The sequence below is a fragment of the Phyllosticta citriasiana genome (genome assembly GCF_038021145.1).
Source record: "Phyllosticta citriasiana strain CBS 120426 chromosome Unknown IWZ02scaffold_16, whole genome shotgun sequence".
NCBI classification, from domain to species: domain Eukaryota; kingdom Fungi; phylum Ascomycota; class Dothideomycetes; order Botryosphaeriales; family Phyllostictaceae; genus Phyllosticta; species Phyllosticta citriasiana.
In genome coordinates, this window is record NW_027117293.1 from 264,207 (window position 1) to 291,309 (window position 27,103).

Below are 27,103 nucleotides of genomic sequence, written 5' to 3' on the forward strand. Positions count from 1 at the left end.
AACGCGTTGCCGGATTGACTCACGGCCACAGGCTCTTCGGCAAGAACCGTGACGAAAATAATGTCTAAATGGGTGTCTACGCGACACGACCTGGCTCAACGGCATTAGGCAGGGCGGGACGACGTCCAGGTGACCGGCAACTTGACGCAGCCGCGACGTCTCGATACACGGTTCGCGAAGCAAAGAATCTTCAGCTTGTGAAGCTTATACTGACTTTTTTTTTTGGCAGACTCTGCTGACCAACCGAATGCTCATCGAGGCAATGGTGATTTCAAGCAGCGCGAACCGACGGCCGCTCGTCCAAACTGATCAAATCCACATTTGGTCACTCGACACGAATCTACATCTTGGTCCGAATCCAATCACAGACGGCCTACAGTGACGCTTTGACTTCCCTCGTCTCCCTTCGAATCGAAGCCACCGTCTCCGGGTACACTTCGTAGGCATGAGTTACAGCATCATGACCAAGCAGCCACCCCTCCCGGGGCAACTTGATGGCTTCAGGGTTAGCCTTGATGGCTTCAAAGTCTGCCTTGTGCCACTTGTCGCGCGTCGTGAAGCCCGTCTGCTGTGCTGCTTTGACGCGGTCGTACCGTATGCGCTCATAGGCCAAAAGGGCCTCTTGGACATTCTTCTTGCCGCTCAGCTCAAGACAAATGGCGACAGTGACACCGTCCTCCATTGCCTGGCTTGCTCCCTGGATGCTAGTCGGGAGGAAAGGATGCGCCTGCGGAACTATTAGGAGAAGCCTTCTAGAATCAGAAGCAAGGACTCTTACCGAGTCTCCAAGAAGCGCGATCCTGCGTCTCGGGGATACCCATTTGGGCAACGCGTCGCGGTAAACAAGCTTCCAGTCAACCAGGCGATCAGGAGGGGTTGCTTTCACCAATGCATGAACGATTGGCGACCAGCCATCGAGGGTCCTGATGACATCCTCAATCTTTCCAGGCGTCGACCAACTTTCCTCGATATCGGCCTCATCCTGCAGCACCGTCAGCCAGGCACATGGGAGCATTCAAGAGCTTGACTTACAATGTGTGTGCAGACCCAACTCATTTCCTTGCCACCCTTGGTAGAAGCAGCGAGGAAGTGAATATCTGGACCCAAGAATCCGGTATGGGTATCTCCGTTGACCACCAGGGGGGCAGTGAGCGGATTCTTGGCAAGCTCCTCAGCACTGAACCAGGTTCTCCAGACGGCGTAGCCAGAAGATTTTGGCTTGTCCTCGTATCCAAGCACTGCAAGCCTCGCCGTGGAACGGACGCCATCGGCAGCCAGAACAACGTCCGCGACAAAGCGCTCGCCGTTGCAGACGACCCCGGCCTCGCGATCGGATTCGAAATACTCTTCGACTTTCATCCCCAGCTTGATTTCAACTCCAATGCTCTTTGCGTGATCCCAGACGATCTTGTGGATCTCGGCTCGGTGCCCATTGAACTTTTTGCCGTTATTCTTTTCGAATTCTTTCTCTTCTTCCTCCCACAGCTGGTCGAAGAGCAACTCACCGTCCCAGCGGTATAGAGTGAGACGGTCCGCTTGCTGACAGATGGGATCCAGTTGCTCTTCAACTCCGGGCCAGCGCCTGAAAATGCGGCCTGCATTGTGACCGAAACTGATGATGTCGCCGAGTGGTTTGAGCTCTTCAAATGCTTCGAGTAGCATGGCTTCATGGCCGTGGCGGACGCACTCAATGGCCGCCGTCAGTCCGGCGAAGCCAGCGCCAATGATGATGACTTTGATGCCAGTGGGTTCTGGAGCCATATTGACAGTTAATTAAAGAAAAAAGATGAAAACAAAACTTCAAATTCAGAGTGAATAAGAGGGCCGCGAGTACCTTTTTCTCTGCGCGTTCGCCTTGCTAGGGCTGATGACCTGCAGGCCGAAGCCGACCAAGGGCTCGAGATGGGACAGCCGATAGTCAGTTACCGGCAGCAGCCGACCTCAGCGCTTACCAATGCTGGGATAAGCAGATTGGAGGGTTTCTGCAATGCAGTCTGCAATGCAGTCTGCACTGCAGTTTGCCTCCTCTTTGTGAGACTTTTCCCCACAATGGCTAACTTCATGACGTTGGTTAAAAACTGGGGTAAGTGTGTAGGGGCAAGCAGGGATTACCCCACGTGCCATCCCTGCTGGCGGCGGGAGCGAGCGTCCCGATCTGGGCGCCATCTCGACCCCACATCTTCCCTCTGTCGTCGCGACCGACTGCACCGAACCATCAAATAAACACTCTCCGTCGGGGGATCACCACCGAATTAATCAGAAAGTCGATTCAAGCCCAACGAGTAGAGGTTGCTGTGCTCGAAATAGCGTCCCGGCATGTCCCGGACAACCATTGCTTTCCAGCTGCCCAATGGAGTCTTTGATTTTCAAATACACCTTCACCCAGCCTTGTTGTCGGTGGCTTATTTCCGTCTAATGGCCGTTTCAGAATTGCTCTTGGACAGTTCTTCGTATCTCACGTTTTTGGTCTTCGTTGTCCTTGCCGCTCCTCTGCTGACAGTGCTCCATGACTTTCTCACATGGCGACGCATGCCCCTGGGACCACTCCATCTCCCCTCATAGGAAACAAGCACCAAACCAGACGGTCGCGGTACGAAGAGTGGTCGCGCAAGTACGGACCCATCTTCACTACCTGGATCGGCCACCAACCGCAACTAGTCATCAGCGATGCTGAGATCGCCTCCGAGCTGCTGGAGAAGCGCAGCTCAAATTTCCCGACGCGTCCGCGAATGGTGATGCTCGCCGAGATATTCTGGAACGGCGCGGGAATCGTCAGGTCGCCGTATAGCAAGCACTTGGTCCTGCGGCGCAGACTGCTGCATCAGGCGTTGACAGCGAAAGCGCTGGAATTGTACAAACCGGCGCAAACGGCCGAGGCGAGTCGGTTGTGTGGGCACTTTTTGCGCCAGGCCGACGGTTGGGAGAAGCTTTTTGAGTGGTTTGTAGGCAGCACTACTTTTTCCTTCGCATACGGACAGCGCGTCGATAGTCTGGAGGCCGACGTCGTGCGAGAGATGGTTTCGGGCATGAAGTACATAGGCTCGCTCAACGTGCCGGGCAAGTATCTCGTCGAGACTTTTCCCATTCTGAAGCACGTACCAGACGTGCTCGCCCCTTGGAAGCGCGAGGTCAAACAGAATGGCAAACGCTTCACTGATTCCGCCGTTTAGTGCATGGAGATTGTTGAGAAACAGCTGGCCCAGGATAGACAGGCGGCTTCCGCAGCTCCCAGCTTGAGCTTGGCCAACCACCTCATTGAACGCCGCGAGGCCCAGTCTGACTTGCCCATCTCCCGGACGGTGTTTGCCTTTATACCTGCAGCGCTTTTCGGCGGCGGCACCAATACCACAGTTGGCATGCTGTGCACTCTGGTACTTGCGCTCGTCACGAATCCTTCCGTACAGCGCACTGCGCAAGCCGAGCTTGACGCCGTGGTGGGCCCCTCGCGCTCCCCTACCTTTGCCGACTATCCAAACCTACCCTACACGCGCGCCCTGATCCACAGAGCGCTGCGCTGGCGACCTGTGTCTGTCCTCGGCGGTGCACCGCACGCCAGCACCGCACCATGTTCCTTTGGCCCATGGCACATCCCGCGCGGCACGCCCGTCGTAGGCAATGTGTGGGCCATCAAAAACGAGGCGTACTTCCCCGACCCGCAGCGCTTCGATCCAACGCGCTTCCTGCCCGAGACGACGGCGCTTCGGCAATCTGGTGGTCCAAAAGCGCGTACTGGGCTGGGGAAGCCGCATCCTTCGATTTCGCATGGGCATTCCAGTTTTAGATGGGGTCTGAGTTGGCGCTGAATACGCTGTTCATCGGTGTGGCGAAGCTAATGTAGGGCTTTGATGTGCTGCCAAAGGAGGGCCGCAGCTACGACGCCATGGCGTACATTGATGGCTTCAATATGAGGCCTCAGCGCTTTGAGTGCGACATCAGAGTTCGCAGTGAGAAGCACAGGTAGGTGTTACTGGCCGAAGAGAAGGAGGCGTGGTATGTGTTGAAGCAGTTCCCAGCTTTTCACTGAGCCCGTAGGTTGATAGGGGTTGATTTTGGATTGACAGAAGAGAAAACGAAGAGATGCAAAACTTTGATTTTCATGTGTTGTAGCGGCGGCGGCGGCGGCGTCGGAAAGGTGATCTGGTGTCTTCGATTCGTCGGATTGTATCCTGCTACCAGACCTCCCAAAGGTCTTTATTTATCCTCCTTACTCCACACGCTTCAACCCTTCGAAAGAAACACAGAGAAGGATGCCACGAGTCCATTGCTCAAAGTCGAGTGCTTTCAATCTTGAGCAGGAGAGGTCGTTTCGAAAAGCATAGATCCGGAGCATTCGGCTGACCGAGATTCTGCGAGTCGAGTGGCGGGCGAGCGCTGATGCAAATCTCCAGACGACAGATGCATTGGGATGCTTTCACGCGCAAACGAGTGTCGTCGCGACAAAGTGAGGTCGTTGAGCCGGTCGGAACAAGTTGAAAGCCCGGACGACTCCGACAGGGATCCCGACTTCTTCCGCGCCGCTGCCCACGCCGCGTCTTCCTCTCCCCATTTCTGCTCTGCCTTCGGGCTCTGCCTTCGGACTCTGCCGCACGCCAGCTCATCATCGATCCAGCCATTGAGGCACGAGGCATTGCACGGTTTGCGCCGTTTGCTGGCAGGCGCCGACCGCTCACGCACACAGATTTCGGCCCCGACAGAAAGCAAGCGTGGCTCGCCGCTCGGAAGAGCCGGTCGGGTCGCGTCATGATGGGCAGGGGAACGAGGAACGGGCGGTAGAAACTTGTCCAAGTCGCGAGTGTCCCTACCTACCCACGGAGAGCGCCGAGGGGATGAAAAGAGCAGCGATCAGAGGTCTCGCTGCCAATCCTACCTTTGGCAAAAGAGATGAGTCAGATGGTGATGGGGGCAGGATATCTGCTTCGGTGCAAAGGGCTGAGCAAGTGGTGTGACGGTCACCAGCCCTGAGCTCCGTCCTTTCGCTTACTCCCAAGCTCTCTGCCCAAACGGGCAACTATTGAACGGCTCAGCCAGTTTCTTCGTGTAGCCCTCACGAGACTGTCAGGCGCAACGGTTCAAACGGTTTGAAACGGATTTGGACACATGACGATGCTCGACGCCCTTTATTCAACGTGTTTGTGGTTTATAAAACGTCGTGTTTGTGGATGGAAGATGCCGCATCTCAGACTCGACCAAACAAGTCACAGCAACAACCACCATTCCACTCCAAATTCCTTCTTGTCGATATTATATCCACCTTGAATCGCCTTCAATTTGTGCTTCCACACACATCACCGCTCCATCCACCATAATGTTTTCAACGCGATCATCACTCAGCACAAAGCCCTTGTCCGGCCTCCTCAAGGCACGACCAGCAACGAGAATGTTCCACCAAAGCCAAACAACGAGGATCCAGCCAACAGCAAGGGCAATGGGGCAGTTGACTGTGAGCACACTCTTCCCGAAAGCCCCGCATGGCCGAAACTGACCGTTTGGATAGGCTGAGGGACAAAAAGCACACAAAGCATCCCAGCGTCTTCGGGCAATTGGAAGAAACATCCCGGTCGAAATTTACCCTCTGCTGGCCATCATGGTGTAAGTCTCCTCCTTGTGTCTGCTCTTTTGGGCTTGTGTGGCTGACATGTGTGAAGCTGCTCGCTCTCCTTTGGTGTCTACTCTTTCATCCGGCCAGCATATGAAGACCCGACTCTTCGCCTTCGTCGCCACGGCCACCATTGAGCGATCAGACAGGCTCTCTTTCGGCGGGGTCGGAGTTTGAGATTTGGGCGTCGTCTGCGGGGCAGAGTTGCCGGGTTCTTGGGGGAGTTCTTCGATTGTTCATATTTCTGGCTCAAAAATACATCAGTCATTTGCGCCTTTTGGTTTGACGTCTCCTTCGAGTGTTGCACTGGTTCGAGTTGGCGCACAGGTGTTGTTGGTGGTAGTCGCGCTCTGGTACGTACCTGGTAGACGCCATGTCGCGACGGTAGGAACGTCCAACGCGAAAACTCGTCGCGCCTACGCTCCAACTTTCTACAACCTCACCACACACCAATCCAACTCCCGCCTCTCAATTCCCGCCATGGCGGGTGACGACGACAATCCTCGTCCGCCAAAGTTCATGAGAGAGTAAGTGCTTTCGAACCTCCGTACCATTCATCACTTACCGTCACCAGCCTGCTCGAGTCTGGTCTTTTTTCCGATTTCAGGATTCGCTGTCACGACGGCACAGTCTACAATGTGCACAAAAACATCCTTTGCACTCAGAGCCAGTTCTTCAAGAACGCGCTCAATCCTACTTGCAACTTCCTGGTGGGTTCACTTGAAACATCAAGCATCGGCTGTCCGCAGTCTTCTTTCATTGCGCTTCATTTCTGTTGAAGGCACATATCTTTCAATTTGTGAAAAGCCTTGCCATGTCGTTCTATAGGCTAACATGCTGCTCTAGGAGGCTCAGTCCAATACCGTCAAGCTTGAAAACGACGACCCGGACACAGTGAAAGCTCTGATCGAATACTTCTATTGCTCCACGTACATGGAAGCTATTGAAGGACTTCCTAGTGAACTACTGCTTTTCCACAACCAGGTTTACGCCATCGGAGATAAGTACCGTGTGCAAGGTCTGAAAGACCTGGCCAGCGCTTGATTCAAAGAAGTCTACAATGAAGCGGACGACTTTGATGACATGGACTTTACCAAAGTTGTAGAGACCGTCTACAGCACCACGCCCCCAAATGACACTGGCTTACGCAACTTTGTTGTCAAGATGACCCTGGAAGATCTGGACGTTCTGATAGATTCCGTGGATGACTTTCGTGAGATGATGGCAAGAGTTGGGGAGTTCGGCCGAGATGTTGCTTTAGTCATGTGCGAGACGAGCAAGTCCAGGTATGGTTGCAGCAAATGTGGCGCTGCTATCTGCATGAAAATTCCAGCACAGTCCCGAGTCTTCTGCCCTCATTGTCAGCACTCTCGCACGACTACCAGATGGGAGTTATTGAGGAAGCGAAGTCCCGCTCACCTCTCGAATTAAATAAGTCCTTGTTGCAAAGGCGTCGTTGAGATGGAACTGCGCTGGTACGAGTACGAAAGATCGACTACATATTGCCCACTGTGGCACTGGCGCGTCGACAGGGTGCTGGAAAACGACCATGGTGAAAGACAATGGAAAGAACGGTTCCGAAAATTGAGGACCGGGACAACATCAAGAGGATTCCCAAGTTACAGATTAACTGCACTTAGACAAATTTCTACTTACCTCGAGGGAGGGTTCCACCTGAATTTTTTGTTTGAAAGATTGGGAAAAGTCTTGCCTGCGAAATTGGCGGGTGCGCCTGTTTACCACTGTGATTCCTGAGTTTGATGCATACTACTTACTGGAGGACATCTGTTTGGGGTCTCGGACGTCTTCTTTTCCTCAGGGAAGAGAATCTACAGGTGTATCGTCGTTCCCGGTTGTCTACTACCCGCATGGAAAGGGCCGAGTAAGAAGTGCGCGTCATTGCCTGGTTGTTGGCTTTTATTTGCGCGCCGACACGAGGGTAAATCAAAGGCAGATATTTCGACGACCGCACACGCTCCGTCTTTCTCAACGTCATCACAACTTTCCAACCACCGCCATGGCCGACGACGGCGGTCCGCTGGCTCTGATCAAGACTGGCTACACCAAGTGAGTTTCAAACGCAAGTTCCTTGCGGACGACATGCTCACCCCTCATCGCGGCAGACTTCTTGAATCCGGTTACTTTTCCGACCTCCAGATCTCTTGCAGCGACGGAACGGTGTACAATGTCCACAAGATCGTTCTGTGTTCTCAAAGCGCGTTCTTTATGAATGCGCTCAATCCAGAGAGCAACTTTCAGGTATGGAACGCTTGATGCACGATTTCTTCCCTTTCACTTGGAGGCTCTGGGTGTTTCGCTTGCTTGCTTGTTTGTTTGTTTGCAGCGCTCAATTCTCCATGGCGACGAATTCCGTCGTCTAAACGTCGAAGCTAATGTCCTGCCGTAGGAGGCTCAGACCAACAGGGTTCCGCTTGAGCACGATGAGCCATTCGCCGTTAAAGCTCTTATCGAGTACCTTTACCGTTTCGAGTGCACCGACGTTGGCGCTCCTGTCAACGAGCTCCTGCTATTTCATGTTCACATCTACGCCATCGGCGAGACCTACGGCGTGCAAGGCTTGAAGAAGCTGGCTTGCGACCGATTCCAAGCCGTCGTTGAAGACAAGACCTTCGAACAGCTGCATCTACCTATGGCCATTAAGGTCATCTACACCACCACCGTCAGCACCGACAGGGGCTTGCGCGACAAGGCAATCGAGATTGTCAGGGCAGATCTCAATGTCATCACCAAGTTGAAGGGATTCCCTGAGATGATGGCAGAGTGTGCGCAGTTCAGCAAGGATCTCGCTCTCTCCTTGGCCGAGGATCCAATCACTGTGTCCCGATACCACTGCCGCAACTGCAGTGCCATTGTTCTGATGGAACTTCCTGAGGGTACTAATCCAGTCTGCTGTCCTCATTGTGGCAAATACTCCGCGAGGCGGTACTGGTAGGAGCGCAAGGCGTCGGATCTGGGGTACTTGAAGCAGTACAAATGCGTCCAGTGTAGCAACGTCATGGAGATGGAGCTTCGCCCCTCTGGACTGAATGGCTCGATGACTTGGTGTCCTTCCTGTGGAGCGGGTCGGGAAAAGACCGTCTGGCAAAACAACGAGGTGTCCGACGGAGACGAGAGTGATGAGGACGACAGCGAGGAGGAAGAAGGTTGAGAGTTTAAGGGATTGGTTGGTTACATTGGCACTCTGCTTCTTCAATGCGACTTCTGGATAGTCCCAGACACAGATAGGTTTCTTCTTGCAGCACAAACGCTTTGACAGGCAACCTCTTGGCTACGAGCCTCTATTTCAGGCTCCTTTCCAAATGTTGGACACCTTTTCTACTTTCTCTTACAATCTTCATGTTTCCTGTGCCAATACTGATCAACGCATAATCGCTTCTTGTGCATCCGACACCCAATATCAGTCTCCCATGCGGAGCGGCAAGATTCGCCGCCCCGTATCGGCAAATCCATTGACTTGAGCGTCGTCGAACTTCTACTCCAGACTGGGAGGGAGCATATCGCCGCTCTTGCCTCCAACGGCGCACTTCGATCAAAACAAAATCCTCCCATCTCGCCGATCGCTCTTCTGACAACCCTCAACCTCCTCCTCCACAACTTCTTCCTCTTCAATCACCTGGCGAGGCCCCATCATCGCCACTGCTCACTCACCTCGCCGCTGACCATCGGCATCACCGTCACCTTCGACACTTTCATTCCGCCTTCAGAACGCCCTCAGCACATCGCGACTCAGTCACCTCTTGGCTCGCCGAACAGCTTCACTTCGCCCTAGCGGCTCCTCCGTCTCCTCCATCTCAGCGCAGACGCCGTGATCCGCGGCCGCCACAGCTCGGCATCTACATCACTTGCCCGTCACTGCCCTGGCGCTTGCGTCCCGATATTGCCCCTCCACCCGACGCGGACAAACAACAATTCTGGAGCTTGCGACTGCTCACTCTCTCGCACTCGGAAAGCGTTCCGATGACCTGAGCACGGCCACAGGGAAACTTTGAGCTGCATTTGAATTCGTCTTCGGGAAACATTGGACTTCGGAAGGTTTCTACGACCGTGCTCCGCAAATCGATTGACTTCAGCGAAATTTCAAACACTTTTATGAGAGGAAGCTCGCCGCACAACAGCCGAGACATCTTGATCGCTTCATCATGGATGATAGCGAAAAACTTGGCCTGCTGAGCACTAGCTTTGGCGAGTATGTTCAATCCCGCTTTGCCCACAAAATCTTTCACTGACCCGTCGCTAGGCTTCTGCAATCAGGGCTCTTTTCTGATCTCCAAGTCGTTTGCAGTGATAGCAACATTCACAAGGTGCACAAGGGCATTCTCTGCGCTCGAAGCCGATTCTTCAAAAATGCTCTCAATCCTCAGAGCAACTTCGTGATACGTCTCCCGGCTGCGATTGTCAAAGATAGCATGGCTGATTTTAGATGGCAGGAAGCATAAACGAATGTCATGAGACTTGAACATGATGACCCAGCGGCAGTGGAAGCTCTAATGCAATACTGCTACCGCTGTGACTATACGAATCCTGACGCCAATCCACACAAGCTCTTGCCTTTCCACATCAGCGTCTACGTCATTGGAGAGAAGTATCTTGTGCAGGGTCTGAAACGGCTGGCCATGAATCACATCGGTGAAATCTGCTCTGATACCTCAAGTCTGGAGGAGCTGGATTACTTGTCGGCTGTGAAAGTAATCTATGAGAATACGGCTGCCAGTGATGACTGCCTCCGCAAGCTTTTTGTCGACATTGCCAATGACAAGTTCGATGATCTGATGTCAATCAAGGGATTTTCAGAAATGCTGGGTGTCAATGATCAGTTCAGCAGAGACCTGGGATCATTGATGCTGAAAATTCGCCAGAAACATCCCAACATCGGCTGTTATACATGCCACAGATGTCGAAAAGCGGTGGTTATGGTCCATACAGCGAGAAAGGCGTGGATTCATTGCACTACCATTGGAAAGCGACTAAAACGCAGGTCTTTTAGTCTCTGTCGACGTACAAATGTGACTGCTGCAGAAAGGAAGTCTCAATGAGTCTTCGCGATGACGGTGTCCCGTGCACCCATTGCATTTCGTGCGGCTGCAGCTGTTCGAATCGTGACTGGCAAGACAATAAAGTCCTTTAATCGAAAGAGACTTGCTCAGAAGGCTGAATCACACCGGTCAAAAGCGAAGGAACATTCCAACTAAGCAGGGTGAGAGGAAATGGAGCTCTGCATGTCAAAGTTTCGGGTGGCATATTTGGAAAAAGGCCTACGACACAGCTTGGGGGCTCGATAATACATCTTCAGGATTGGTCCAAGGAAAGAAGGAAGAAGGTAGATCGAATGGTTCGATGATACATTTTCGGATTCGGTCGACATGAAAGCTGAGGTCACGGAGGACTGCATGCCTTCAAGACGGATTTCTGGAATGGTCGGCCCAAAAAGCTTTGGTCAAATCAAAGCACACAAGGGATACAGTGGTTGGATGGTTGATTTTTGGTCTTTGAGCGACACAAAAGCACACGGCAGGATGGGGATGAATGGTTCAAAAACGGGGTTTTGGCCCCGGTCGATTCGAAAGTTGTGCACAGGTAGTTCAACCCCTCCCAAAATACTCTCCTTGGAATCTCTCTTTCGCACTCTCCCAGCTTTCGTGCATTCTGTCATCCCTTCAAAGTCTCTTTTTCCCCCACGCCCCGTCTCCATCCGCGCAAACCGCATTCCGAAATTAGCGACTTGTAGTCCGTCCGGTGCAAATTCCATCACAGCTCTTGCGGTGCCACGGGCGCTCCGTTCAGATCTCCCAGACTGGATATCAGACTACCTATGTCGCGCTACCATGCCAGCGGAAGTGGACTCTACGCAGGCAAACGCATAGGCGAGTCAAGTCAAGCTCCACTCACTCATTCGACGGTCCTAAAAACAATCAGACGAGGTGGCGAAGTCCGCCGTTCCCCCGGTTTCCCAGCGTGTTGCAAGTGAGTATTTTCCCGGCGTTTTTCTTCTGGATGGCTTGCTTGCTTACTTGCGGTGCCTGATTACATGTTTGCGCATTGTCTCGTTTGTTCGTTTGGTTCGTACTTTGTGCATCGCTAGCAGGAGGGGGGGGGGGGGGGGGGGGGGGGGGGGGGAGGATGAAGTTAAAAGAAAAAAAAAAAAAAAAAAAGTCCGCAGAGTACATGTAGCTTAGAACTTTGTCATCATCGCCCCACGTGCACGACTTTTGCAACACTCTTCTGCCTGCCTTGCCCCGCCCAGCCCTGCCCTGTACCTATCTACCTACCGTCTGCTTATATCCGCTCACTGCCCAAACCCTGCTGCCTGCCTGCTTGCCTACCGTGTCGTCCTGACCAAGGCATGTATGTGGTGCACTGTGTACTCTGCTCCGTACATTCTGCCACTCTGTGTGAGATAGTCATCATTCTGTGCTTGCGCACAGGTCAGTAATGGCGATGGCGGCGTGAGGTCAGCTGGTACAAGTAGGCAGATGGACAGACGGGCAGAAAGGCAGAAAAGCAGAAAGAGACATGAGGGTAATCGGAGTGGGAGGGGGGAACGGTGGTGGTAGCATTATTGGTGGTGGTGCTGCTACAACTGCTTACTTACATGGCAATTGGCACTACCACCACCACCACCACCACCACCGTATCGTCAGTCATCTGCCCGACGCCCAACGCCCTCCCTTCTCTTCCTCTTCAATTCCTCTTCAATTCCTCTTCCTCATCATCCATACATCCACCAAGGGCAACGAAATCAGCCAGCCAGCCAGCCAGCCATCTCGCACTCGCCACACCAAATACGCGCGCACGTCATGGGCATGAATTCCATGTCGCCGCCTCGCCGCCGCGGCGTAGCTGAGCTATGCGACAGCGAGTACGAACGAACGAACGAACGAACGGCGCCTTCGCTTCTACCACGCAGCGCATCGAGTGGCTTCAGTGCTGGCGGGCAAGCGGGCGGCCTCGTCGTATACGCCACTCGCCGCTCGCCTCTTCTGGCGCTTAATGGCGAGAGTGGTGGTGTTGGTTGGAGTGGGAGTGGGAGTGGGAGTGTGCGGACAAAGCCCATTCAAACAGACAAATGGTCATCAATGCAGCAACAACAATGCGCAAGAAATTTCAATGTAGGTACGAAATACTGTATTGTAGGTTGTGCGCAAGTAGTGAGTGACAACAAGCGTGCGTGTGCAACGAAAACAACGCCGCCGCCGCCGCCGCCATGGATGGAATGAATGGAGAAATCCGCGCGGCTTTCGCCTTTGCTTGTGCTGTGGTCCCTGGTCAGCCATGCCATGCTAGGCCAGGAAGCCAGGAGAGTCGGGCGGGCGGGCGGGCAGGCGGGCAGGCGGGCAGGCGGGGCGGATCGGGACGACACGCACGCACGCGAGAGATTCTAGAAAGACGATCGAAGGCGTGCGCGAGGGAAGGGAAGGGAAGGGAAGGGAAGAAAAAAAAAAAAAGGAGGTGTGGGTGGGCAGACAGACAGGTACCTAGTAGGGTGGTAGGGTGGAGGGTAGGTTATAGGGCGGGGATACACGGCATATGAGAGACGACGAGTCGGGATGGGGACATGGAGGAGGAGGAGGAGGAGGAGGAGGAGGGAGGGACTAAAGGGAGGGAGCGCATGGCTCTTGGTGCGTGGGGGCGAGGATCATCATGGTGAGGGGATGAGGGAGTACAAGACAGGACAGGGGGGAGCTGGGAATGCGAAACGTGGGACAAACATCATTACTGAGCGAGCGAGCGAGATAGAAAAGGCCCAGGTGCAGATGCAGGTGCAGGCGTGGTGTGGTGTGGTGTGGTGTGGTGTGGTGTGGTGTGGTTGCACAACAGACGGCGCATCGGGCACGCGGGAAGTGGACCCTGTGATACCCTCCATCTCTCTCTCTCTCTCATTCTTCCTCCCTCACAGCACTCACCTTACCGAAGCGGCATTACAACGCAATGCGGCAATGTGGCACAGTACAAGGAACGCGCATCCATCAATCCATCCATCCATCCATCCATCAATCCATGCCCGCAGCTCAGCCCCACGCCCCTGCAGACTACATCTCTCTCTCTCTCTCTCTCTCTCTTTCTCTCTCTCATCTACCTACCAACAAAGGCACGCACCTGCAGGACAAACAAATAAACAAGCAGGAAAAAGCCCTCCGAACACCAAACTCACGAACAAACGACCCAGAAACAAAAGCCACCATCTCCAGAGCGCATGGACCGTGCGTGTCCTTCCTTCCTTCCTTCCTTCCCTTATCTGCAAAAGTGGGACGTGAGAGGTGAGAATTGATGAGAAATGAGGTCAAGACGGGAGGGAGACCGCATTGCATTGTTGTACGTGCGTGCGCTCGCGCGCGCATCTGCCGTGACGGCGCGTGCGGCGCGTCGTCGTCGAGGTATGTAGGTCCCCGTTCACACACCTCGTCTAACCGCGGCCAAGCGTACTGTAGCCGAGCGGCTAGGTATCTTAGACCTTGTCGATGTGGGCGGCGGTCTTGCTTTCTCTTGTTGCTCTCGGTGGTTCGTTTTCTCTTTCGTTTCGAGCGATGATTGGAGACATCTCGTTGTTGTTGTTGTTGTTGTTGTTGTTGTTGAGCGTACTTGGATGGATAGGGCTTGGGGTAGGGCTAGGTCGGTAAGGTAGGTCAGGTAGGTGAGGTGCCTGGCTTCTACACATACAAGTCGAGCGGCTAGATGGGTACATACCTTGTAGATGACATCTCGTCTGGACAAGGAAGCGGCTTGTCATGTTGGCATTTTGGGTTTGGTTTGGTTTGGTTTGGCTTGGTTTGGCTTGGTTTGTTGGAGCGGCGGCTGCTGCGTTTCTTCCAACAACACCATGTCTGCCGACAAATGAGCTTGAGCTTGACTGCCTGTCTCAGTCGTCGATTACGCGGCGGTGTGTTGATTGAGTTTACTACTTATGTATGTATGTATGTATGTCTGAGCAAAGCGCAAATTGATTGGGGCTTGATATTAGTTCGCGAAGTCCGTCGCATCCGCAACAAGCCTTGCGATACTGCAAAAAATTTCGAAAATGGGTTTCAAAGCAGAAGACCCCGTATCCGAGACATCCTCACCCACCGCCTCTGCACCGCCCACGCCGCCGACCGAGGCATCGACGGCAGACAACCACTGGAGCAACCGCAAAGCCTCAGAGTCCGTGGGCGAAAAGACATCGCCAAACACCGTCGCCGCCGCCGCCGACACTGCCAGCCTCTGGAGCAGTCGCGGCGCCGTGCCCTGGCCCAGCAACACGTACCAAATCCTCGAAAAAGCGAGCGGCCGCGCCATCACCATCACCAACGACCCGAACATCCCCAACAGCACATCAATAACGCTCCAGCCCTGCGCCGGTCTCACCGACAGCCGCACACACTGGCTCTGCGTCGAAAAGAACGGCTACTTCGGCTTCCACAACCCCAAAGCGGGCACGTACTTGGGACATGACGGGAAGAAGGGCGTGCGGGCGACGGCGACGGCGCTTGAGGGGTGGGAATTGTTGACGCCGCGCGAGCATCCGGAGGGCGGGTATCAGTTGCTCATGCCGTACTGGGAGCATACGTTGATGGTGTTGTGTTTGGCCGAGGACGGGACGGCGTTGGCGCGGAGGAATCATGGGACGACGCTTTGGGAGTTTGTCAGGGTGTAGTAGTGGAGGTGGGAGGGAAGGCGTAGGGCGTAAGGTCGAAGTCACCATTGGGCGATGAGATGATCATATCGTCGTCGTTGTTATTCAGGGGGAATGGATGAACGCTGGATTTCTCCCTTGTTGCGCGAACTTGTTTGGCTACTTGTCGTGCTCGGTACATCAAACGAGAAGCTGGCTGACGTGACGGTGCGCATCTCGTTCTTTTCGTGTCTTGAGACCGCTCGCTCAATGCAATGCGCAGAGCGAGAAATCTGGCAGAATCGAATCTTCCAAATGATCAAACGGGCGGAGGCGGCGGCAGTTCGTCACGTACGAACGTCCGTCCGAACATCCGTCATTTCGTCAGTCAGGCAGTTAGTTGGTTGAGGCGAACGAGCGAACGATGACCAAACGCACAGATGACGAGCGAGTGAGACACCGACAGACGGGAAGCTGCCGCGAGACAGGGCGCCCAGCCCAATCTTTGACGAGCCAAACGGTCATGCGCGCGCCTTTTCGCTGGTCGGGTGCAGTAGGTAGCCATTGGCGGCGGTAGTGGTGGAGGAGGACGGCATGGGTGCATAACTGCCGCGCGCACGCTTACAAACCAGGTCGGCCAGCAGGCAGGCATGTGGATGTATCGAGGAAAAAAATCATTGCAAAGCAACGCAGATGCGATGCGATGCGCACACCCGTCGAGCAGCACGCACGAACACACGCACGCAGAGAGGAGCACATGCGAGACGAGAAATCACGACGAACAGACGACGCCTGTCTGCAGCTGTGGTGGAAATAACCGGCCGCCAATATCTCCGCTATGCTTTTTTCGGCAATGAGTGGGACGCAATGGCCATCCGACGTCCATGTTCATGCAGCGATTCCGCACTCCGGCGGTAAATAGAAAAGTCATGGGGGAAAGCAAGAAGAAAGGGAACATGCAAAAAATGGGGCTCGTCGGGGATTGCGAGATGGTGATAGGCGGCGCGTGTGGGGAAGAAGAGTGCCGATACGGATGAGAGAGATCCAAAAGATGAAATTCTAGGCGCCTTCGCTATGTACCCGCCGCGCCGGAAGATTGCATCGTCACGGGACACATGCATTAATGTATGTATGTATATGTGTATGTTGGCATACGCGATCGACCTGGGAAATTCCAAAAGGCGAAGAGGCAGCCCAGACGCATGCACGCCACGTCAGCCGGGGAAAAGCAGGCGAGAGACATTGAACGACTGATGCGAGACGAAACGTTGCGAACAATCGCCGCCTTCTCTCGTCATTCTGACAAAGCCCACCTCATCTCTGCTGCTGTCGTCGTCGAGTTTCACGGGGCGAGCCTGGATGGCCCCTGCTAGAGCAGTCGGCTGCCGTGGTTTGGCTGTTTTGGCGCGCACCAGCAGCAGCAGCAGCAGCAGCGCAGCAGGCGGGCTGACTTAGGGCTTGGTCGCTGCTTGGGATATTTGGGCGACGGACGGACGGTGAGACGTCCAAGAGGGCTCGGCCACGGGAGCGCAGTGTTTCACGGCTGAGGCTCATGGGGCAGAAACAACTTGAGGATATCAAATGGGGCACATTTTGGCTTGATGCTGCAGCCAACAACAACGACGACAGCGGACCACTTTGGCTTTTTTTTTTTTTACCTTCGGCGGCGACGCGGGAACGGACGGCTGCGTAATCAAAGACCTTTTCATCTCCGTCCGTCTCTCCTTCACGACATTTGGCCATATGCCATTGCCGGCGCCAGGCAGCTTCTTGATGCAGACTCGGCCTGACATCACGATGGAACCGGCACGCATACATGGATATGCATCAGCCCATGCACGATACCGAGCTAGGGCCAAGTGCTGCCATGGACCTGTCAGAAACGGTCATCCAGGCCTGACCCCAGCGCACAGGAGAGCGGCACAGCAGGGAGGTCCCCGCCCGCCCCCATGCCCCCCCCCCCCCCCCCCCCCCCCCCCGTCGTCTGCTTCGCCCAGGCCGTCCGCAGCCAAACCGTCGAGGTAAGAGGATGCGCCGTCGAATTGGTCGAGCTGGATTGCCCAACAAAGATTAAAAATGCCGCGTAAATCAAGGCGCCCTGGCGTGGTCGAGGAGGCTGTGACGTTTATGCAGCAGCAGCTTTGGGTTGCCGAGACGGCACGACAACAGCTCAACATGTAGATGTTGAAGTTGTTGTTGTTGTTGTTGTTGTGGTTGTTGATGTTGTTGTCGTCGGCTTGTCGAGTGGATCAGCCAAGATGGGTCTGAGGCGAGTCCTTGACCGCTGCAACTGCGGGAAGCGTCTCAAGGAATCTCGGGAAGCCAGGGAAGGGGCCTGAGAAAATCACGAGCTAGGGAGCCCTGAGCTGGCTCAGTCTCTCTACAAGGTTCGTGACACGCCGTGACAGCAGCAACCTTAATTCTGCGTAAACTCTCGTCGTCGAACAATCCCCGGCCTTGTGTCCGCCATTCACCACAGGCGCGCTCGCCTTTGACTGAAACTGGCTGCGTGTGCTTGCTTGCTTGCTTGCTCGCTCGCTCGTAGCGCGCCTCGCTTGGACTTGTTGGCCGAGTGGAGCCACTTCCGGAGGGTGCCGTCCAGAAACATGTCGAGTCCGGCCGGTTCATGAGTGCCAAAAAACAAAGCACGCATTTTGCATGAGCAGTCAACCACGGTCTGCCCGCCAGATAGGAGCAGCGTTCCTGGCCGGCGTGGGCTAACAAGCATGAGGACCCCAAATTCGGCCCCCGTCAACAATGCCTGGACCGTTGGACGTGCCTACGGGTAGACATGGGTGGGCCAAGATGCAGACCAGGAACGTCGGCCGGGATGGATGCACGGGTGGAGAGCGTCCAACATACGGTCGTCGGCTGTGATCATCAACGTCAACAACAGTTGGAATGATGTAGCGACGCAAGTGGACGCGAACCCGCCACCCGGCTGACTCGATGTTGCTCGTGGCGATCGCCATCCCACATGCACCAGCCGCTCGTTCTGCAAGGCCTTGATCGCGGCAAATCGAGTCTGAGGGCAAAAAAAAGTGATACGCAAACGACAATTTTGGGAGCTGCACGTCGCCGCCTCGCGGATGGGGCGACAAGTGGGAGCATTGTGTGCGACCATGACTCGAAGATCCAGCGATCATCTCCGCGCGGTGCCGGGCATTTGCTTCCTTCCTTGGCTGCCGTGCACTGGAACCAGGCGGGCATGATTGCGACTCATCACGTGTCAGCTGTCCGTCCGATCGTCTTTGCGGCACCTGAATTCGCGAGTCGACCGCGAAGAGCAGCATCCCTCGGCCGGTCTGCGGTGCGTGCTTCGGCTTGCCTGCAGCTGCACCCAGAGGAGAAGCGTGCTCCGCATCAACAAAAGTCAGCTGCGGCGCGGTTGATTCCATGCCTTCTCCACATTGACGCGTGAACGCGCCGCATAGCAGAGCAAAAGGTCTAGACGTCCGAGGTCGAGCAGCCGATCATGGCCACATCCGGGCGAATGAGGAGAAGGCTTTATCACGCGTCAAGACTTGAGCACAAGTCGATGTCCATCATGACCTGATTTATCATCACCGGAGCGGGCGAGGCACGCACCCACAATGATCAAGCCGCACTGAGGACGCTGCGGGCGCACTGGCGTCTTTTTCGAGACCAAGTTTCGTGCCTCGTATCCGTCCCGGATTTGGCCCGAGAGGGTTGGTTTCGTCAGAAGGTCGAAATTCAGCATCAACAACCACAGCCGCCTCGTACCGCAGTGCAAAATTATACGGTTTCTGTCAAAGCAAAGAATAAATATGAGACGTAAAGGACCGCGTCAGCCAAAGGGCCGCGTTGTTCGGGAAGAGGCGTCGGTGGCGAGACGGAAGTTTGTTCAGAGCTTGTTGTCTACGACGTCGGGGAGCATTCGGGACGACCAGACCGATGCATCCGCATGGCCGACGCTGGCGCATTCCAGCCCAAAGGCACCGCTCGACGACAACAAGTGTAACCCATGGGATCCTCACGCGCTCCAGTCGGTTCGGGCTCCGATTCAGCGACGTGACGGCTCCGATTCAGCAGCCGCATGGCCTGGCTGCGCTAGCTAGCCGTGCCAAGGCGTCTATTTATTTTTCCATTTTTCATTTTTTATTTTTTTTCCATAATCGCTTGACAGCTGCGACAGGCCGAAAAAAGAAGGGCGAGCTAAACAGAAATAGGGAGCGAGAGAGTTGGCAGCGCACGTCAGAAGAGAGGGTATAGTTACGTACGCAGAACCAGCGGCGCCGATCTGTCGTCGAGGCGCCCGGGGCGGGCAAAGAAACGTCGTCGTCTGGCGGCGGCGGCGGCGGCGGCGGCGGCGGGAGTGGATAGGCCATCCGCCCGCGGAGCCAGCCAACCAGCCAGCCAGCCAGAGAGCGTTGTGCCGCGCCGTATGCACCGGTTGGCCTATCAAAGGGCGTGGGAAGGGAAATAGCGCCCGGCCGCCATGTTTTTGTGGTGTTTGGTGGTAGCGGCGACGATTGAAGCTGTGGCTGGTCTTTTCTCGACAACGACAGCGGGGCGTACAGGCCAGATGCCTGGAGATCGGCCATCTCCCATGTGTGCAAAACAGCTGCTCTGTGCGCGTCGATTACTGAGGGATCGGACGGGGTAGGAGGGCAAGATGTCAGATCTGGCGCGGCAGGTGACGGGGCGTGGCCAGCGACGGAGGGAGAGCAGCGACAAGGAATGGGGGGAGAGGCCGGGGTGATGTGGGAGGTAGGGGGGAAGAAAGGACGGGAGACGGGGGCGCGAGTCAGGATGGGATGGTAGGTGGGGGGGCTTTGGGGACGACGAAGCGATTTCTCTGTCTGTCTGTCTCTCTCTCTCTCTCTCACTCTCAAACCGAACAATGCCACGAGTCTTCAAGGCAGAGCGAGTCGAGTCGAGTCGAGTCGAGCGTCGAGGCTGCATCGGGCATGGGCTCCGTGGGCGCATATGGGGCGCTCGTGGCTGAGGGCGGCGGGCTTAGGGTGTTTTGAGTTTATTTCAGTGCGGGCTCCACTGGGTGCCGCTCCAGCCAGTCGCACGCGCGCTGGGGGCTGCACGGACGGCCGTTGGTAGCCTGCCTTCGCTCCGCCTGCCCGCCCACTGCCATTGCCCAAGAACTGACTCCAGCACCCAGTCGTAGGTAATAATAACCTAACTGCGTCGCGGCCAGATGGTCTCCGGGGTATAAGGAAGAGCCGGCGCCTGTGGCGGACCCCTCTGGTAAGTGCCTCCCTGCTGCAATCCTCAATCAATCACCTCCGCCCGGCCCTGCCCATCCAAGGTCAAGGTCTCCATCGCATCGCACCCATCGCATCTCATTCCCCCCCTCTCCAGCGCCGCCTCACTCTGCTGCCGCAGAACTGCTCTGCTCGTCCGTCGTTTCGTCAGTCGCATCACACTGCATCGCCGCGCAGCTTGTCTCTTGCCTGGCTACCCTCTGCGCGCACCGTAGTCGCGGGCGAGTCATCTCATCCCGCATCCTGACCCGGCGCCCGCGTGCTCCCCAGGCTACATGGTAGGCCCCTTCCTCTCCTCTACCCCTCCCCTCCCCTCCCTTCCCCTACCACCTGTACCTTGTCGAGCAGCTTGATCCATGCTTGCTGCCGCCGGCGTCTCGTCTGCGCCCGGTCCACGACGCGTTTCACCTGGCTTGCTGCTCGCTGTACACCTCACCTGCTGCTGTTCTTTTCTTAACCCGCCGCTGCCTGTCTGTCGCCCGCCCGCCACTTCGGACCCTGTCTGTCGTCGAGGAACGTCAAGAAGAAAAAAAAATAAAAATAAAAAAAAATAAAACAAAAATTGATCCTCGTCGGCCCCCGGCATTGTCTTTTGTATCTCCTGCTGCTTGCCTTCTACCCCCCAGCTTCAGATCAGACAAGCGTTGTAGGGTAGAAGAAAAAAAAAAAAAAATCCGAACGAGAGACACGAGGCGTTCCGTCTACTCTCTCTCTCTCTTTCTCTCTCTCTCTCACACACTCTCGCCCTCGACCACGACCGCGATCTATTTTTTTATTTTATTTTCTTCCCTTCCTCCTGTCCTCGGGGTGCCTTGTTTCACTCTCGATTCTTCCATTTCCTTCTCGCAGCAGGGGTGGGTCGATCGCCGCCTCGCCGTCAGTCCATCCTTCTCGCTCGCTCGCTCGCCCGACCAGCCACACCGACTCTCACGTCGTGCACCTCTGGCTAACGCTCGCGCGCCTTCCAGCATCATCCCCACCCCGCTCAGCAGGGCCTGCCAGCGCCGCAACCTCACCCGCGACCGGGTGTCCTCCAACAACATCAACAGCATCATCCCAATTCGCCTCAGCAGCCCCAGCATCCTGCACAGCACCCAACCACCCAAGGCCCCTACGCCTCGCCGCACCCTCCGACGCCCCACGGTCTTCCCTCGCAGCAACAGCACCAATCCCCCTACGTCAGCAACGTCCAAGTTCCTCCCGGCCAGCACCCGCAGGAAGTCCCGTACTACGCGTCGGCTCACCCAAGCCCATATAGCACCAACAGCACTTCTGGAAGTTACACGTCGTCAGGTGCGTCTGCCCACCGTTCGTATATTCCTTTTCTCAATCCTCGCTGCCGCCGCCGATGCTCAGCTGCGCGCTGGAACGCGCGCGTCGCTGTTGCTGTTGCTGCTGCTGCCGCCGCCGCCGCCGTTGTGATCGCCACAGGGAAGCTGTGTGTTGTGACTGACGCGTCTCTAGAAGCTTCAGACCTCTCCATGGCCACCGCAACCATGAACAGGCAGTTTCCGCCCATTTACCACACGCCGCAGTCGAATTCGCCCGCGTCGATCCAGTCGCCGCAGCACGACCAACATGGCCGACCAATCTACGGACAGTCGACTGCCCAGGTCCCGCAAAACATGTACTACCCGCCATATCCCCAGATGCCCCAGCAGTCGCCATATGCGCACCAGCAGACGGCACCAATGGCTCCCAATATGCCCTTGATGTCGAACCAGCAGACGCAGCCGGCTATGCACCACCAGCCGGCGCACCCTCACACGCCCGGCCTGCCGGGCAGTCCACGAACCAAGCTCAATCAGACACCTCTTCAGAGGCCCCCATCAGGACTCGGACACCCCCAGGGAACGCCGACGGCACCTCCAGGCAGCGCTGGTAGCATGCACTCGGGGGCGCCGCCAAACTCCAACAACCCAAGCGCCGCTCCCGGCCCGATTCCCGCCACGACACCTCTGGTCGTGCGCCAAGATTCCAACGGCGTCCAGTGGATCGCGTTCGAGTACTCGAGAGACCGCGTCAAGATGGAGTACACGATCCGCTGCGACGTCGAGTCGGTCAACGTCGACGAGCTGCCCTCGGACTTCAAGTCTGAAAACTGCGTCTACCCGCGCGCGTGCTGCGCAAAGGACCAGTACAAGGGCAACCGCCTCCACTACGAGACCGAATGCAACACTGTGGGTTGGGCGCTCGCGCAGCTAAACCCGTGCCTGCGCGGCAAGCGTGGGCTCATCCAGCGCGCCGTCGACAGCTGGAGGAACAGCAACCAAGACCCCCGTTTGCGTAGCAGGAGGGTACGACGGATGGCGAAAATCACCAACAGGAAAGCAGCGGCTCAGCAGACGACGCCTGGTGCCCACTTGGCAGGACCCGGTGCGCCAGGCGCCGCAGGTATTCCTAATGCTGCGGCTGGGATTGCTGGGGCTCCAGGTTCCAGGCCAAACATGGGAATGGGTGCGCAGCTGCACCACCATCATGAACACCCGAATGCGCCGGGCGGATCGGATGATGTTAGCGGTATGTTCCAACAGATGTGACGCGCGACTCGAGATTGCGCTCTTTTGAAACGGATTTGCAATGATAATCATGTCCTGTCGTTCTGTATCGCACTTGTATTGCATGTACATTATTACTCCTTTTGATGTAACTTTCCCCCCCCCCCCCCCCCCCCCCCGCACTGCACCGTCGTTTGTACCCGTCCGTACCCATCTCGTCATGCACGACATGTACCCTGGCGCAGATCGCGATCGTCAGACAAGGTAACGATAGCTAATTTCTCGTTTTGGTGTAGCCGCGAATGACTACAATGAGGGAACCCACACCCATCACCACCAGGCCCCGAACGGCCAGGCCGGCGCTCCTGCTGGCGACGTTCGCCAGGCAAACAACTTTTACCCTACATACCCGCCCAACCCTGCGGCGGGAAATCCCAACATGCCGCCGCTGGAGCAGTCCATGGCCCCGGTTCCTCCCCCGCCGTCCCACGCTGCCTCGACGAACAAGCAGCAAGAGGACGAGGAGCGCAATCTCGAGCTTTTTGGCGACCTTCCCGAGGCCAAGCGCCGTAAGTTCATCCTCGTGGATGACGCCCAGAGGGGAACTCGTGTCCGCGTCCGCGTCATGCTTGACCAGGTCAACATGGAAGAGATGCCAGATTCGTACCGCAAGAGCAACTCGGTTTACCCCCGTTCCTACTTCCCGACCCAGATGCAATCGCCTCCCGCATCTCCGCGCGGCACTCGCTTCTTCGATGATCCTGAGCCCGAGGAAAAGGACGACGGCACCAGCGGCCCCATCCCCGTCACTGGACGCACCTTGGTCCCTGTGCCGATGCTTGATGGTTCCGAAGCCAAAGTCCCACGCCCACGCATGACGCGGGCCAAGAGGCACAAGGAAGTTACTCTCAACGACCTGGGCTACCGCATGACCTGGAGCCAGAGCAGAGTGTTCGCAGGACGCACGCTCTTCTTGCAGAGATCTCGTAAGTTGACAGCCCTCGAATAAACGAATACATCTGACGATTGCAGTCGATGCCTATCGCAACAAGATGCGCAGTACCATGGTTGCTGCAGGTCAAGACGTTGCGCCGCACTTTGAGACGCGCGTGGGTAAGAGGCGCTGGATGGAGAGGAACAAGCGATCCAAGCGCGACGCCTCGCCTTAGAAAAAAAAGAACACATTCAACTGTCAGCCTGCCTGGTGGCTTTCCTCGAAAAATGATCTGCGAACGAGGGCCTCTTTTTGGCACGACTTGAGCGTCGACCCTGGTCTGCCACGGGCAGAGCTTCCTAATTAGGCCCCTGCATCCTGTCTTGTTTTCCCATCATTGATTACGCGAACGCGGCCCGGGAATATCAGGATCCCCTTCCCTACAGAGCATCATGTACCCACCACTCCTTCTTCCACATACTGGGGCAGGGATGTGGTGGAGAATTCGCCTGGCGTTTGCGCGGCAAAGCGTACTGCAGTGCAGCAGCCAGTCCGATGTGTGTAACATTGGGATTACCGCAATCGTCAACGCACACACGGCTTTTCATGCGCGCTTCGCCCCAACACACACATCTTGCTCGCGTCTCGACTGGTCCTCGCCTTTGCTTGCTTGCTTGCTCGTCCCTCGTTCGCGGCTCTCCCTCCGGCACGGCTTTCCTGGCTCGATATGCGGCATCCCTGGACGCGGAATTCCTGTTTCACCTGGACGCAGCCCTCCGGCATGCCTGCATACATGGCTGTCTGGCAGATCTATCTCAGCTTGCTTTTTTGTTCTTGCGAGAGTGTGCTTCGACACGCTTGCGCACCCGGCATCAATCACCCGCTTTGCTGTATTGATTTCACTGCCCCATCCCCCTGTTCGTATTATTGTTGACTGGTTGTTCTTTTGTCAATCGAGGGACTTTCTTCGTTTGATGCTTTCGAAAGATGATGCAAGTCTTTATCCTGCGTGCGTGCTTGCTTTGTGCGTTTACTCCCCAAAGATACGATTCCCCTGTAAACTTGAACATGTCTGGCACTCGTCTTTTTCTCTTTTTTCTCTTTCATTTCTCCCCTCGAGGCGGCCTCGGGCTCGGTCTGGCGGGCGTTGCTTTTGCTCTGCACTGAACTAATGCTGTGGCTGGCACGCGTACTTTGGGCTCGAGGTCCCTCATCCCCCTTTTTTTCTGCTTTGTTTTTGTTATCGTCGTTGCTGTCGCTGCTGCTGCTGCTGCTGCTTTTCGAAAGACTGCACTGCTTCCTGCTGTTTTTCAGAAATCACAACACGCTGTTTTGCTCCCCCTTTCTCCTGCATGTTTTTCCTTTTTCTCTCGTCTCTGTACGCACGCCCCCTTATGATGACTTGCTTTTTCAAGATTGCTCTGATTGCTGGTCGATTGCTTACGGGTGGAAACACAAAAATGCTCGTTGACGTACACAAAATGCGAACGCAGATGAAATGATTGATGGTATGCTGGTATGCTGATATGTCGATGATGGATGGCAAAAAGAGACTCATGGATTGATGGCTGATGGATTGGGATGGGACGGCTAGCGTTGCTGCTGCTTTGACACGCTTCTATGTCTTTGCCTGTCTGTGGCGACGGGCGGTATGGAATGGCAACGGATGGATGGGTCGGTGCGATGGGGGGGGGCTCAATTGCTTTTTTTTTTTTTTTTTTTTTTTTCATCTGTCGTTATTGTCTCTGTTACCTTTTTTTTTTTTTGATACAGTTGGTTAGTTTACTTTTACTTTTACTACTACTACTACTTCTACTACTACTACTACTACTACTACTGCTACTACTGCTACACTATGCAATTACTTCGCCACCCATCTACCCATCTACCCATCTACCTTTCTACCTACCTGCTTATCTGCCTGGTTGGCTTTTACACACACACACCATACCCACTGCTGCGGCTAGTAGGAAAAGACGTGATGTAGTGAGGAGGGAGGAAAACGACAGGGGCCGCCGCGGTGGGTTTCATTCCAACGAACGAACCCTCTTTCTGCCGACTGAATCGCGTCTTCGCCCAGCTGCTTCGTCGCCTTTCGTCGCGTCGTTTTGGGCAGAAAAGCCTTGTGCTTGGTGCAATGTCATTCATTGTCGAGCAGCTACTCATAATGTGCATATTCCCAAGTACACAGCTACGCGCCTGCCGGTCCGTGTCTGGGAATGGATGTTCTGTTCTGTCTTCAGCCATCATCTCCTTTGTTGCTCCTCTTCATGTGCTCGCTTTTGCATCGCATCGCATCGCATCGGTCGCATTCCCCAAGCCGCGCGCGCGCACTCTTGCCTCCATACTACATGATGGAAGAAACGGCGGCAAGACGTTGTCCGAAATGCTATTTTCTCTTGACACCGTACGCACATGATTCAAGGACGAGCAGAGGAACCGTGCGTGACAGAGGCGATGCGGCGGGCTTGGCAGCTGAAGTCCATTTCAGCTCATGCGGGGCGCTGATTCAAGGGTCCTACTATATACAGTGTGCACCGTATATTCCGGACGGACAGGGGAGAGTAGTACGGCAGGGTAGGGAAGGGTCTGTTGGACGCGTAGGGTTCAAGCGTGGACAGACCGAGAGTGTTGTGAGATGAGATGAGATGAGATGAGATGGGATGGGATGGGATGGGACGGGATGGGATGGGATGCTTGACATGGGTGTGGACGGATGGGATAGAGTACTTGTGTATACATGGGGAGAAGTGGGTGTACTTGGTTGATTGATGGGGTTGCTGGGGGTTGTGTCGATGCATGCGTGGGTGGGCAGTGTCCGCAGCAGCGTGTTGAATTTTAGATGGCGATGCGAATGGCTGTGTTTGGAGCTGCGGAATGAGATGGAGCACGCATGAGCAGTGCACAGGCGCATCCAACTGCCGACTCCAAACGGCAAAGCCGAGCCGACTCGAGTCGACTCGACTCGTCTCGAGCCCGGGCTCCATCACTTGCCGATTCATCAAATTTCCACCACCAAACATGGCCGCATCGACTCCACAGCAATCACCGACGGCGCTGGTCGCTCGCCCGAAACGATGCGTTTTCTTCAGCCGTCGTCAATCGTCAAGCGTCCGTCAGCAGAGTCATCAGTCCGTCTTCACCCCACCCACGAATCTCTCTCAAAAAGCGACAAGAGCGCCGACACGGACAGGCGAGATGAGACTGATGGGCGGATGGATCCCTCCA

General features: G+C 55.5%; 12 protein-coding genes across 12 annotated transcripts; 10 read left to right on the forward strand and 2 right to left on the reverse strand.

The window, feature by feature from the left end:
- Positions 1-373: 373 nt before the first annotated feature.
- Positions 374-1,761, reverse strand: IWZ02DRAFT_494154 (putative monooxygenase; the record flags this gene model as incomplete). Its single annotated transcript, XM_066769999.1, has 3 exons — positions 374-727; positions 779-982; positions 1,033-1,761. The coding sequence occupies 3 exons, from the start codon at positions 1,759-1,761 to the stop codon at positions 374-376; spliced, it is 1,287 nt and encodes a 428-aa protein (XP_066618692.1).
- Positions 1,762-2,519: 758 nt separating this feature from the next.
- Positions 2,520-4,024, forward strand: IWZ02DRAFT_471958 (cytochrome P450; the record flags this gene model as incomplete). The annotated part of the gene is made up of 5 exons (XM_066768917.1): positions 2,520-3,164; positions 3,189-3,726; positions 3,782-3,786; positions 3,839-3,937; positions 3,962-4,024. The coding sequence occupies 5 exons, from the start codon at positions 2,520-2,522 to the stop codon at positions 4,022-4,024; spliced, it is 1,350 nt and encodes a 449-aa protein (XP_066618693.1).
- A 1,138-nt stretch (positions 4,025-5,162) lies between these two features.
- Positions 5,163-5,878, forward strand: IWZ02DRAFT_462477 (uncharacterized protein). Its single transcript, XM_066768282.1, has 3 exons — positions 5,163-5,440; positions 5,495-5,589; positions 5,646-5,878. The coding sequence occupies exons 1-3, from the start codon at positions 5,306-5,308 to the stop codon at positions 5,731-5,733; spliced, it is 318 nt and encodes a 105-aa protein (XP_066618694.1). The 5' UTR covers positions 5,163-5,305; the 3' UTR covers positions 5,734-5,878.
- A 198-nt stretch (positions 5,879-6,076) lies between these two features.
- IWZ02DRAFT_436729 (uncharacterized protein) lies at positions 6,077-6,995 on the forward strand (the record flags this gene model as incomplete). Its single annotated transcript, XM_066766562.1, has 5 exons — positions 6,077-6,123; positions 6,171-6,306; positions 6,443-6,614; positions 6,651-6,882; positions 6,935-6,995. 5 exons carry the CDS (start codon positions 6,077-6,079, stop codon positions 6,993-6,995), a joined length of 648 nt encoding a protein of 215 aa, XP_066618695.1.
- A 312-nt stretch (positions 6,996-7,307) lies between these two features.
- Positions 7,308-8,741, forward strand: IWZ02DRAFT_94481 (uncharacterized protein). The gene is made up of 2 exons (XM_066771456.1): positions 7,308-7,855; positions 8,004-8,741. Exons 1-2 carry the CDS (start codon positions 7,697-7,699, stop codon positions 8,547-8,549), a joined length of 705 nt encoding a protein of 234 aa, XP_066618696.1. The 5' UTR covers positions 7,308-7,696; the 3' UTR covers positions 8,550-8,741.
- Positions 8,742-9,538: 797 nt separating this feature from the next.
- On the forward strand, positions 9,539-10,814 carry IWZ02DRAFT_94789 (uncharacterized protein). Its single transcript, XM_066771458.1, has 3 exons — positions 9,539-9,803; positions 9,855-9,990; positions 10,056-10,814. Exons 2-3 carry the CDS (start codon positions 9,962-9,964, stop codon positions 10,648-10,650), a joined length of 624 nt encoding a protein of 207 aa, XP_066618697.1. The 5' UTR covers positions 9,539-9,803; positions 9,855-9,961; the 3' UTR covers positions 10,651-10,814.
- Positions 10,815-13,051: 2,237 nt separating this feature from the next.
- IWZ02DRAFT_94930 (uncharacterized protein) lies at positions 13,052-14,078 on the forward strand. Its single transcript, XM_066771459.1, has one exon. It carries the CDS (start codon positions 13,162-13,164, stop codon positions 13,867-13,869), a length of 708 nt encoding a protein of 235 aa, XP_066618698.1. The 5' UTR covers positions 13,052-13,161; the 3' UTR covers positions 13,870-14,078.
- A 741-nt stretch (positions 14,079-14,819) lies between these two features.
- On the forward strand, positions 14,820-15,245 carry IWZ02DRAFT_357348 (uncharacterized protein; the record flags this gene model as incomplete). The annotated part of the gene is made up of 1 exon (XM_066764316.1): positions 14,820-15,245. A coding segment is annotated over one exon (426 nt), but the record flags the coding sequence as incomplete, so codon positions are not given.
- A 2,405-nt stretch (positions 15,246-17,650) lies between these two features.
- Positions 17,651-18,796, reverse strand: IWZ02DRAFT_94954 (uncharacterized protein). The gene has a single exon (XM_066771460.1). The coding sequence runs from the start codon at positions 18,599-18,601 to the stop codon at positions 17,921-17,923; it is 681 nt and encodes a 226-aa protein (XP_066618700.1). The 5' UTR covers positions 18,602-18,796; the 3' UTR covers positions 17,651-17,920.
- Positions 18,797-20,718: 1,922 nt separating this feature from the next.
- On the forward strand, positions 20,719-24,110 carry IWZ02DRAFT_471959 (uncharacterized protein; the record flags this gene model as incomplete). Its single annotated transcript, XM_066768918.1, has 5 exons — positions 20,719-20,775; positions 21,412-21,736; positions 21,917-22,963; positions 23,238-23,927; positions 23,974-24,110. 5 exons carry the CDS (start codon positions 20,719-20,721, stop codon positions 24,108-24,110), a joined length of 2,256 nt encoding a protein of 751 aa, XP_066618701.1.
- A 109-nt stretch (positions 24,111-24,219) lies between these two features.
- Positions 24,220-25,679, forward strand: IWZ02DRAFT_94979 (uncharacterized protein). The gene is made up of 2 exons (XM_066771462.1): positions 24,220-24,985; positions 25,081-25,679. The coding sequence occupies exons 1-2, from the start codon at positions 24,328-24,330 to the stop codon at positions 25,344-25,346; spliced, it is 924 nt and encodes a 307-aa protein (XP_066618702.1). The 5' UTR covers positions 24,220-24,327; the 3' UTR covers positions 25,347-25,679.
- Positions 25,349-26,674, forward strand: IWZ02DRAFT_94959 (uncharacterized protein). Its single transcript, XM_066771461.1, has one exon. The coding sequence runs from the start codon at positions 25,496-25,498 to the stop codon at positions 26,228-26,230; it is 735 nt and encodes a 244-aa protein (XP_066618703.1). The 5' UTR covers positions 25,349-25,495; the 3' UTR covers positions 26,231-26,674.
- The last annotated feature ends 429 nt before the right edge of the window (positions 26,675-27,103 follow it).